At 39.6% G+C, this 12393-nt stretch overlaps 1 protein-coding gene across 1 annotated transcript in view; it reads right to left on the bottom strand.

The window, feature by feature from the left end:
• NCBP1 (nuclear cap binding protein subunit 1) overlaps positions 1–12393 on the bottom strand; it is a 37176-nt gene that overhangs the window by 8341 nt on the left and 16442 nt on the right. The window contains exons 10-18 of the mRNA XM_018555076.1: positions 12207–12270; positions 11596–11706; positions 9992–10056; positions 8668–8730; positions 6115–6189; positions 3464–3567; positions 562–684; positions 334–436; positions 162–255 (exon numbers count right to left, since the gene is read on the bottom strand). Coding sequence (XP_018410578.1) covers positions 162–255; positions 334–436; positions 562–684; positions 3464–3567; positions 6115–6189; positions 8668–8730; positions 9992–10056; positions 11596–11706; positions 12207–12270 — 802 coding nt within the window. The remainder of the gene's footprint in view (positions 1–161; positions 256–333; positions 437–561; positions 685–3463; positions 3568–6114; positions 6190–8667; positions 8731–9991; positions 10057–11595; positions 11707–12206; positions 12271–12393) is intronic.

Consider the following 12393-nt stretch of genomic DNA (forward strand, 5'->3'; position numbering starts at 1 on the left):
TGCACAGCACTGAAACATTTAAATAAGGCCTGGTAATGAAGGGACTAACATGCAGGTACTGAAGTGGTTAAAAGGAAAACCCACACAAAATGGATGCTACTCCATTATATGCACCTATAATTGAAATATTAGTCCACAGTTTTTCATTTGAAACACCTTACCTGGGGATGGTTTTTCCAGACATCATAAGCAACTCTCAGAACATGAAGCTTTCCTTCTTCACTGTCAGTCAGTGCTTTCAATACGTCATGAAATCTTGGAGGAAAATAAATAAATCAGTCAACAAAAAGGCAATTTGCTAGAGTTTAAAGTTCAGTAATTGACTCTACTTACTTTGCAAGTGCACTAAATGAATGACTGAATGATTTACAGGCCAAGTTGAGCAGGCACTGCATAAAAACCTCTATTTTGAGTGGATTGTAGCTGATTCCTTCATCTACAAGTGAAACAAAACAAAAAAAGCAACAGAATGAAAGTCTATGCAATCTGCCTCAAATTTATTCTGAATGCAACATTCATTCGAAAACCATGTGCCGCCAAATGCAAAACAGATATACTTACCATCATCATCATCTTGATTAGGATTTGGTAAATCTTTTAAAATATTTAAAATATCATCACTCATAGCCTTATTTTTTATAGAATTTGTCAAAACCACAGCAATTGCATATCCAGGTAGAGCACCTGAAAAGTAAACAAAAACACTTAAAATAAGACAATACAATCTACCATACCAGTTATAACCAACACGGATTATGATTAAATGGGTAAACATAATATAGGGGATACGTTTAGCAATGCCAAAAATACATTTACTACAACTAAAAACACCACTTCAGATAAGTACAGTGTACCTAAAAGCTATAACCAAAAAATCAGGTCTTATTAAACAAACTTAACTTTCAATTTAAAAGGAGAACTATGGGGTCAGTGTTTTTCCCCATAGTTCTCCTTGGGGTAACGTTACCCTAAGCTCAGTATACCGCGAGCTACAGCTTGCGGTATACTGAGACGCCGCAGCGGTTCCCGACTTAGATGACTGGATCCGCCCAGCTGCGTGAGTGACAGCTGGCTCTGCCTATCTAGAGGCAGAGCCAGCTGTACCCGCCCCCTCCCCCGTCCGTTCCGCCAGTCAGCGCTGGCAGATCGGAGCGGGGAGAGGGGAATCCAGCCCCTCCCCCTGTCATGGCAGAGAGCCGTGACAGGATCGAGAGGTGAGGGAACCCGGTATGTGTTCTCTCACCTCCCGATCTACTGAGCCGACCTGTGACAGTCTCATTGTCACAGGTCGGCTAGAACTATGAGGTGAGTGGAAATCACTCATCTCATAGTTCTCCTTTAAGACATTCTGGGCTATTTCTATTTTTTCTCCAAATCTAACCACTGCTGAAAACAAATTGGCAATTATCAGCTTAATAGACAAGATTAAGCATAGAGCTATACATGGTTTTTCCTAATTTTGTAGTCATTTCTATAATTATCCCTTACACTCTTTCCTGTGGAAGTTGCTGGGTTGAATCATCTACCCTCTAATATCCGTCAAGAAGATTTCTACACCAAACTTTTCAGCTCCACTCACTTCTTGAGGTCACCATAAGATGGCCCCACATTCACTGCTAGATTTTCCATTTATTTATTTTACATAATAAAAATAATCTGGAAGAGGCTAAATCCTTTCGGCTTTGTAAGGGCTATACAATGTAAAGTTCCAAAAACTCCACCAAGGGAATCCTTGGAGAAACATGTAAGCCAGCGGGCAATTTTTACCATTCGAGGTAATAAAACTGACTATAATTATATTGGCTTTGTGTGCACTGAAATTAATTTGTTGTTTTTTTTTTTTTAACTGAAAATATAGGTTTGAAAAATAGTTGTGCAAATATTGCTCAAAAATAAAAATTAGCAAACATCTTATTCTCCGCTTTCAAAAAAGAATATTTTGTACTTAATGTAAAATCTATTTCATCACTGTCCATTGAGAGACACAGGAATTCAGAAACAGTCCGATTATACTGCCACCACCAGGAGGTTCAGACACGGGCAAATTGTAATCCAGCCCTCTTATAAACCACTCCTCTACCCAGAATGCCTCAGTTTATGAGAAAGCAATACACAGGGCCAACACCACAGTACGGTGGGACCTCTGTGCCTCAAAGGGCTTACGGCAAGCACAAAAATCTTATTTTCTTCATTGAGGAAATTTAGAAATTGTTGGAATGTCCAAAAGCAGTTCAACGGAGGAGTAGGCAACAGCCACTAATGGATCTGAGATGGAACTGGCGGAAACATGACAAGCAGAAGGACCAATGCCTGAATCTAATCCAGATGAGTACAATGAATCTGCTAGACCAAAGAAAGGCCAAAGAGAATCCACCTGACCAGGACAATTCACCGCCAAAATGGCTCCACCCAAGGAGCCTCCAAGCCTGCACTAGTCACGAACAAACACTCAAACAGATGGAACAACAGACTAGTAAACTGGCAAAAGTACTACCAGAAGGAATGACAAAAAAGGAACATGCCCAAGAGAGGAAGAATACGTGTTTAGACTATGGCCCCATTCACACGAATCGTACGGCACGTACAGCTCAGTGCAGGGCCTACGGAACTGCAAATGGAGGTGAGCGTAGGGGGGGTGTACGGCCGCGTAGCCCCATAGAGGACGGGGGCTGCGTACTAATCACACGCAGCACCTGTCCTTCCTGGCAGCTGCTTGGTACGACTCCGCACGCAGCACGGAGCTATACGTGCAGGCCAATTTGTGTGTGAATGGGGCCTATATGTGGCAGAGGAGGTATGCTGATTAGTAAATGTATAGGGACAAGTATATTTTACAAAATGGTGCCAATTTCAAAGTACCTGTTCAAGCTCATAGGTGACAATAGCCTAACACACCAGTAAAGGATACTTATTTTCAAAAAATAACCATTACTTTTCAATCAGATTTGAAAATAACAGTCACATGGCAAATTTAAAAATGATTCTTGTGTAAAAGATTTGTGAATTGAGTCTAATGTGTTTAATGTCTAAATCCATTCCCGACGACATAGCTTATGGAAACTTTCAGCAGTCATCATGGTGCTGTATTTAGGCTCTTGTGGATTTTTGGGAGGTGGTATGTAATTTACAGGCTTAAAAAGCGCATTTTAACATGCATGTTAAAAAAACACAACGCTAAGCAGGTTAAAAGCAATTTATCCTCAAGAAACAGAGCCGTTTACTGACCAGATACAATTAACATATTTCCACTGTCAATGTCTTGATTCATGTTAGATCTTAATACAGCTCAACTGTTCTGATTATTTATATCCTATACAAAGAGCTCTGCACTATGAAATTATGCTATATAAAGTATCATGTAAACAAAAGTCAGGATCAATCAATCATACTCCAAAAGTGGCAGGATGACAAATTTAAAATCAGAAATGGTTATTGAGAAGGAATGTTTGGAACAAACACTTACTGCTGCTCTCATCCTCATATTTGTTAACACACTTGGGCTCTGCTGGGTACAAGGCAGAAAAGGATGACGGCACGATGTCCAATATCCGCTGATAGTAAGAAAGCCTATGCAAACATTGATAACTTTAGAACAAAGATACTTTGCAAAAGAAAATAATGTAATTTGTCACATGATTCATGGTTAGGATGAGATTTCTACAGGTGCTTGGCCCATTTTGTCCAGATGTCATGACCATTAGAAGTTTTAGTTCTTTCTTTTTCATTAAGATCATTTAAACCTTAGCATCTCTTTAAATGTTTTAAAAAGTACAATCGATCAAGTGGGAGTTCGATTTGGGACCATTGGAGGACAACCTCGGGAAAAGGCAAATAAATCAGTTCAATTGGTTTCCCTGTAGGCTCCGCACAGATTGACACAACTGTTTATCTTGCATAGAATATATCGTACTCTGGACTTTTTGAGCTCAGTGAAGCTGGCCTCCCAACAAATCGGCACAAATCAAAACTCCAGTGTGTTTCTTTTGTGCTATGTTTGTGCTGTTTTGTGCCACAAAAACTAACATTTGTGCTGCTTTTATTTATAAGATAATAGCATTTTTTTTTTTTTTACGATGACATCACCCAGCCCTCCCACAACAGACAAAAGACATGAAACCGGGCTGGCTGGTTAGTGCTGTTCCATTCTATCTTTCTTTTTTGAGTTATCTATTTATTAAGGGTCACTAAAAAGGTCATCCAGCCCCCTTAAAACAGCCAAAAGATACGCAACAGGGTTAGCTGGCTAGTGTCACAAAAATTAACATATGTGCTGCTTTTAATTTTAAAACAACAGCAATTATCCTAAAACCAAAAAGGTCACCTTTGGAGACCGATAATTGCTACGTTAAAAATTAAAGCAGCACAAAAGTTACTTTCTATGGCACAAACCAACCATCCCAGTGCCATGTCTTTTTGCTGTTGTGGGAGGACTGGGTGATGTCACCAACTTAAAAAAACCAATTGCTATTATCTTTAAAATAAAAGCAGCACGATTGTTAATTGAAGGGGGGCCAGCTCCGCTGAGCTGACTTTGTATAGATTAGGTTTTAGGGGAGATTCTAGATGTCCAAAATGTGGTTTGGAACCAGGTTCATGTATTCATTTAGTATGGCGATGCCCGAAGTTAAGAGGATACTGGCATGTGGTTATAGAGGTGATTAATTCTGTGTATGAAGTACAAATCCCTAGTAACGCGCTTGCTTGTATTTTGGGCATATATGAGCCTCCTGAAAAGGACTTATACAGGTATAGCTACATCAAAAGCACTTTTTGTTGCTCGCAGAACGCTAGAGACCCCGTCACTATCCTGCGCTCATCAGTTTAACCCCTTCGTGACTGACGTACAGTGTACGTCGCCAGCATCGGGGCTGTTTAAACATACTCCCGGCGGCAAACTGTTTAAAAACTTGTAAAGCCGACTGTCGGCTTTACAATAGAAGCGATTCTGGTGACTCAGCTGCCGCCAGATCGCTTCTAGAGTCCCGTGAAGGGTCTTGGCTTTCAGAAAATATATAATGTTTGGGGGTTTTAAGTAATTTTCAGGCCTACAATGTGGAATATAACATGGTGCAAAAAATTAAGTCTCAGTCATGAAGGGGTTAGAGTGCATCTATAGCTACAACATTTTTTTTTAGTTTTGGATGGAGTAGGTTCGGGATTAGAATTTCTCAGGTTTTACTGCAGTCAGAGGCCCAGTTGGAGAAATTCTCACACTTCCTATCTGGTAAAAACGTTGTGATGTGAAATCTCAGACAGAAGCAAAACTGCTCTTTTGTGTCAAGTAGGTGAAGGCTAGAACCTTTGTCAGCTTTTTATGAAGATTTTCCCAAACTCCTGTCTGATAAAACATTGTCCCCAGAGGCGGAAGGGAGAAGGCATCTAAAAGAGCCCTGGATATTAGTAAAAGCTGACAGGGTTTCTAGCTTTCCCACTTTCTACCTCAAAATTAAGATTGGGTATAGATACTTTATACATAGCAAGTAAATTTACATATTGGTAATTCAGTATGCCTTTATTTCACTCCCCCACTGTGCAACAACTAAAGCTTAGAGGTATATTTTAAAAATCGACTTGGAGATCTGCGAAGACTTGTCAATGCAGATAGAGCATGGCCTCCCCAGCCACTGGCACGGTTTAACTTAATGTGCATGGGGTGGTGAGAGGGTCTCATGAAAGGAAGTCACTATTTCAATGGCTAGCAATAAAAATCCTTCCTGGTATGGCCTGTTACCATACTACAACATGCTGGAAAACAACACAGGTCATATGTCAGTCTTAGTTGCTCCGGTATTAATTAAGTAATTATAAAAATTAAGCAAGAGCCTGATCTCAAAATGGCCACAGTGGGGCACTGATCATGTAGAGAGATCTTTCCACTTGAGAGATATAGGAATAAAATTATTCTGCTCGTCTAAACCAAAGCCTAAGATATATCAGTATGGATGGATTTGCTATATTAAAGTTAATTTGAAGGTTGGACAGAACTATTGACATTACTGTTTGGAATTTTTCTGTTAATTTTCCACGTGGTAGCTGACAAACTAAAGCGGAGCATGACCAACAGAAAAATTGAGAAGTTAGCATTATACCGCAACAAAGCAGCATGGTACCTACCTCATGGATTTCTCTAAAACTTCACGAACAAACTGAGGCTTAGGTCTATCTAGATCTTGAGAAAGACAGTCAGACCTGCAACATCAAGAGAAAAAAAGTCAATGAACTGCACATGCACTGAGTCATAATAAAAGAAACCTTTTCTGGAGGTGAAAATATCTAAACCTGTAAGCTTAAAAGAGAACTATGGGGTAAGTGTTTTTCCCCATAGTTCTCTTAAGGGTCACGGGAGGACATATACTAACCTACTCCCGTGACCTAAAGCTCAGTATATTGCAAGCTATAGCTCGCAGTATACGGAGACTGCCGCAGCCAGGATGGATCCCGACAATGCTGTCGAGATCCACCCACCCAGCTGCGTGAATGTCAGCTGTCTCTGCCTATCTAGAGGCAGAGACAGCTATACCTGCCCCCTCCCATTCCTCCAGTCAGCGTTGGAGGATCGGACAGGGGAGGGGGGAATCCCTGTGGGGAGCGGTGACTGATGTTCGAGAAGTGAGTGAGTGATGGTATGTGTTCGCTCAGTTTCCGATCTATTGAGCAGACACGTGCATAGCCCTCAAGAAGCCTTTAAAACCTATATGTAGGCACAAGAGAGTATGTACTTTCAATTACGCTTTTCACATAAGCATTTACTTCCTTATTAAACAAACAATTCTGCTAATTCATTCTATTTCAGACCAATATCCATTTCCGAACTGCCCCAGGTTATAATACTAACAGTGTTTGACACCTGTTCAGTTTCTTGATCACAGCATTGACAAGGTAAAGAGTAAAGGCAGTCGCATCAAAAAGGGAAAAAGGACATATGGTATGTGCCACTTCTGTATATCACACACCTCTGCTACATATTGTAGCCAGGAGATTGACTCCATTTTCTGTGTTAGGGGTAATAATTGTGCTAACACCAACCCTGCTAAATGGACAATGGAGAAGGAGCAACACGCTTATGATATTACTCTGCTCTCCCCTCTTGTCAGAACATGTGCATGCCCAATTAGATGCCAATGCACCCCTCCCTCTCCCATTCTACATCCCACTGTGCAAGGGTTGGATATCAAGACAGATGCAGCTATTGTAGTTATATTAAAAACACATTTAATATAAAAGGAAACATTTCTGACTATATACTTTGTTGCACCCAGGTTGCCCATTAACCTATTCCCCTCTTTAAATAGTCACACCTAGTCTTGGGCAACAGCACCACACAGGTGAGGAAACACTATATTGTTTCTTCTTTGGCAACGGACAAAATATAGACAGCCATACCGGCCGTGTGCGTAATGCAAAAGCTCTGCTTAATCGTGGCCCTCTTTTTTTTATTTGACATGAACAGGTACAGCACAATGGTGAGAGCTAGGTTTGTAGTTTTTGGATAGTGGGGTATAGGTCACTTTACATTTGGATTGCCCCGTGTGTTCCCATTGGGTACATTACACACTCAACTACCTGTCCGGTTGGAAAAATACCCAAGAGAAAACAGATACCATCAGGCACCTGACAGGAGGAGTTCAGCATCCCTCACTATTAGAATCTTTAGGAGGTGCACCGAAATTAAAAAAAATGTCAGGCCGAAACGGAAAATGTTTATTTTCAATTTTTTAAAATATTTTTTTAATATTCATTTTTATCAATTCATTTTTTATTAAATATTTTTATTTTTTTACTTTTAGGGGCTTTGGGGAAATATTAGGGGTCTAAACAGACCCCTGATATTTCCCTTTTAAAATAGAAAAAGAGATTGAGAACACAAAGTCCTCAATCTCTTTTTCTGTGTCCCCCTGTTATCAATGAACAGGAATCCTCTACAAGTGTTCCTGTTCATTGATAACATGAGTACATTGTTTGTTTACTATAACTACAATTATGAATGGAGGTGATGTAGATCACTCCCATTCATTCATAATTGAGGATATAGTTAACATAACATATCCTCAATTATGTACACACACTCAGCGATCACTGATCGGTGAGTGTGTGTACATTGCTTTTCTCTCCGACAAGCTGTCACAGGAGGCTGATCCAGCGGTGTAGAGAAGAAAGCCCAGCCTCCTGTGACAGCGCTGTCTCCGCCCCCACACCGCTCTGCCGGACTGATAGGCGGCTGAGCATTGTGGGAGGAGAGACGCCGGCCGTTCACAGCGCTCTCCACCGCAGCACTCGGCCGGCTGTCAATTTCTTTTCTCCCCGCTGGAACAGCGTCCAGCGGGGAGAAAAGAAACCAGGGATGTGCCGATGTATCGGCCGAAACATGGCTCTTTCGGCATTATGCCAAAAGTGCCATTTTTGGCCGATATGTTTCGGCGGCCGATATATCGGTGCATACCTAAGAATTTTTAAAGAGATTTTATCTGGAGTGTCACTTGTTCCAAAAGAACATATTTTTAACTGTTGGACACACTGTAAAGACAGCATAAATTTGGAGTTAAACAATTGTTTTATGTTCTGGAACACGGCAACCTTACTTAATATGTGACAAATTTGCTTAAAAGTGGACCTGTCAGTTACTTTAAAAAGCCTACTCATGTAGCAGACTATTTATAAAACACTTACCAATCTTCCCAATTCCATCGGAACTGAAAATTACTTAGGTGGTGAGAAAACCAATTTATGAACCTAAAAAGAGATGAAAAAAAAAGTAGATAATGTTCAGCATTTCAAAAAAAAAGTATTTTTCTTAAGTATACCTTCTACTGCACTCTCTACAAACCAATTTTCTACCTCCCCCATTTACAGTCTAGAACTTGTATCCTTCCCTTATTACAATATATAAGTGCTGAAGCAAAAGAAACTGAGTTAGTGCCAAGTATTTCCCACAGTGCAAAATGAGCTTTCTGTGCTGTAAATGTAATCCATTTTATTTACAGTACTATATTGTTGCTGAGCTTTGGAAGAGGCAACTAGTGTATTATAACCTAAACATACAGTTTATCAGGAGGACTCAAAGGTGTTGCGTTGGTTTTCGAGTGCAACTTTTGTGTTTCTAACCCACATACTATGGGTTCATTCATGTTCAAGTTTAGAAGGCCAAAGAGAAGAGAAAAAAAAAAAAGAACCCATCAGGAAAAATTCAAATACACATACAATGGTGAAAAACCATTGGGACAACTGCAGAGAAGGCTTAAAGTATATTTCCACTTCTGCAGCCAAATTGGGATAACACCTATTTTATATTTGTTACATGCGCTAATTCACATACCATAAACAAACACAATTAAAAAATGTACTTCTTGCAGTTTAAATGGCTTTTACTTGAATGTTAACATTTCTACTTGCTCATCTTTCTTGCAATGTTCAGTGAAAGAAAATTCTAAAACTTTAGTCCTCAGTCTTTCCATAAGGAAATATCCCCATGAAGCTGCTGAGACAAACCTGGAATCAGCCATCTTGCCTGCTTTAACAAAACATCCAAAAGATGAAATATTTTTTATGAATTTTCCTGTATGCTGTGAATAGGATCACAAACATATAAAGGGTTTTCTCAAACCTGACTGCAAAGGTGGAAATACGGGTAAAGTTCTTCTTTAAAGTGTATCTTCAAAATAACAACAAAGGCACCTTTAGAAGTGTAGTAATTTAAATCTACAAAACACATACAGATAATTGCCGGTGTGTTTATCTAATGAATGCATGATAATTTCATAGCAGTATGCAGAGCTGTATGCTGATGTGATTTTTAGTCTGCTTAAAGCCTAGATGACCTAATCCTTGACTTCAGGGAAAGGAGACTTGGACAGACAGAATATGCTCAGAGGCAAGTGCCTCAACATTTTCTGAAAACTGTACTTTCTATAGTCTGTTCTTGACTTAAATGTATACGTGTATCGTTCTTAAAAGTTAAAACCCATCCAAACTAACTCCAGCAAAAAATAATTACCTGTCCACACAAATAGAGTTCATCGTGTCCAATCGAGTGTATAGCATTTCGGTGGCTTGAGCAAGCTATTTAGGTTAAGTTAAGGAACATGAACAGTGGTGATTCAAGGGTTATGAACCCCCTCTGGATGGTGCTATGGAATGCACCACTAAACACATATCCATATCAATCAAACAAGAGACATAGGCAATCAATGCCTCCAATGTAATAAAATAAAGCACCACTACTGCAAAGATTGATGGAATTTGGGTGAGAAATGTAGACTTCATGACCTACCTTTGTTGTGTTCCTAATCCCTCAATTATGATCCGCAGAGCCATAAATATAGACAGCTTCATGCAAATCTCATGTTTTCCTGCAAAAGTTGAGCTTGGCCCACCCCATGTTGTCAGTAAGGCTGCTCATCACATTAAAAAGGACTGAATAGCCAAGCTCAACTTTAAACAGAACAATTTATAATTACATGAGCCATTGTCCAAGTAATCATTTAAACATGCAGTTTTCATTGAAGGTAGCCTTACATATTTTTCATCACATACTCCGTCCAAGTTACCCAGGTTTGTAACAGGATTCATTTTAGGGGGTGCTGCCCCTGATCATTGACCATCACCTCCATGTAAAAAATGGTTTCCTCCACAAACGTTCGTATCTTTTGCACTCCCCTTCACTGGGTAGTACCTAAAAGTGTATCTAAACCCAAGAACAAAAGGGTTTAGACAGCTCATCAGTCCTTCAATGTGGTGGCTGAATTTTATTTTTTCAGGCAAAGTACTTGTTGATCCTGCAATAAACCAGTGTCCCTGCAATAAACCAGTGTCACTGTAAAGGTGCCCATACACTGCACGATTATCGTACGATAATCGTATGCGATCGGGTTTTCGTACGATAATCGAGCAGTGTGAACGGAGACGTGCGACCGTTTCTACTGTACGGTCGCACGTCTTCTGTCGAACCAGCATGTTCGAAAACCAGCCGGGAATCGTACGATTCTCGGCTGGTTAGAACGGTGCTCGGAAGATAAATGCTGAACGGGCCGGTTTGCGCACGCGCACACTGCCCGTTCAGCATTGCGGTCATCGGAAGCCCGCCCCTCAGGAGGGCGGGCTTGCGATGATCGAGAGTGCGATCTGCCTGTCCAAGATAGGCAGATCGTACGTTTTTTTAATCCCTTTACAACCATCGCAAGACTAAAGTCTTGCGATGGTTGTAGAGTGTATGGCCACCTTAACTTCTTGTTCACTGAACTGAAATATCAAATAAAGTTATATTCCTTCCCTGCTATCTTTCGTAAACTACATAAGACAAATTCCCAACTATGATATAAAAGATGGAAAGAGAAGTGTTCGCAGTCTAGGAGAGCAGCCTAGGGTGACAACACAGCGAGTTGTCATCCAAGGACAGAGAATGTGCTATTGGCAGGATCACCAGTAGAAATAAAAATTGAAAGAAAACGTAGCCTCCACATCTAATGACTGCTAAGTGTTTATTTATGGGTTTAGATATGCTTTAAGAGTCCCATGTACTTAGTGATATCAAAACATAGTTACAACCATAAGCCTGCGTGAACAAAATAGGAAATCTTCTCAAAAAAAAAAAAGGGATACCACTTGTGGTAAAGACCCAGGCTGCAGCTTGCAAAGTTCAATTAACAGTGTTGTATACATAACGTCAATATGTGGAGGCATAGGAAGCTGAAACAACTCTGCAAAAATGACCTGAAATTGAACAGAAAATGATTAATCATCTATTTAAAAAGCCACATCTAGAATAAGGTTTATTCATTTTAAATTATGGAGAAAGTTATACAAACCTGTAACCCTTCAATCTTTTGTTTTTAAATTTTATTTTTTTAAAGAACAGTATCTATAAAAACATTTCAAAAGGCAAAATATTTGGGGTGGAAAATGGTGGTTTGGATAGCAGAAAATTACTATACATATATCTCTTCTGGACATGCAAAAATGTAAATCTATAACTTTACAATATGACATGAAAGGTAACATATCAAAATGAGAATCTAGAAACAGATTGAAATGAAGACTATGAAAAGTATGCAACTAGACTTGCTCAGAAATATAGGAAGACAGTTGGTTTGTCAGATTGGCATCTACCACAGGCTGATTTGTGAATTCCATTTTTTTTTTTCTACACAGCTATACAAAATAACTAAAATGCAAAATATCTACACAAAATACATTGACTAGCACACACATACCTCAACAATATGATAATTTAAGGGAATTTTATTCTTGCCAGGGTAGCTAAGTAGCTGTGCTGCACTACAAAGTAAAAGCAAGAAGATAAACATAGTTATACAAATTGCAGTGTTGAACAAAACAAAATGAACTACATGGGGAAAAAGATGTTTCAGATCAATACTCAGGAGAAGTAACCTAAAAAAA

This window comes from Nanorana parkeri, unplaced genomic scaffold, assembly GCF_000935625.1.
Source record: "Nanorana parkeri isolate BGI_ZX_2015 unplaced genomic scaffold, ASM93562v1 scaffold183, whole genome shotgun sequence".
In the NCBI taxonomy this organism is placed as follows: domain Eukaryota; kingdom Metazoa; phylum Chordata; class Amphibia; order Anura; family Dicroglossidae; genus Nanorana; species Nanorana parkeri.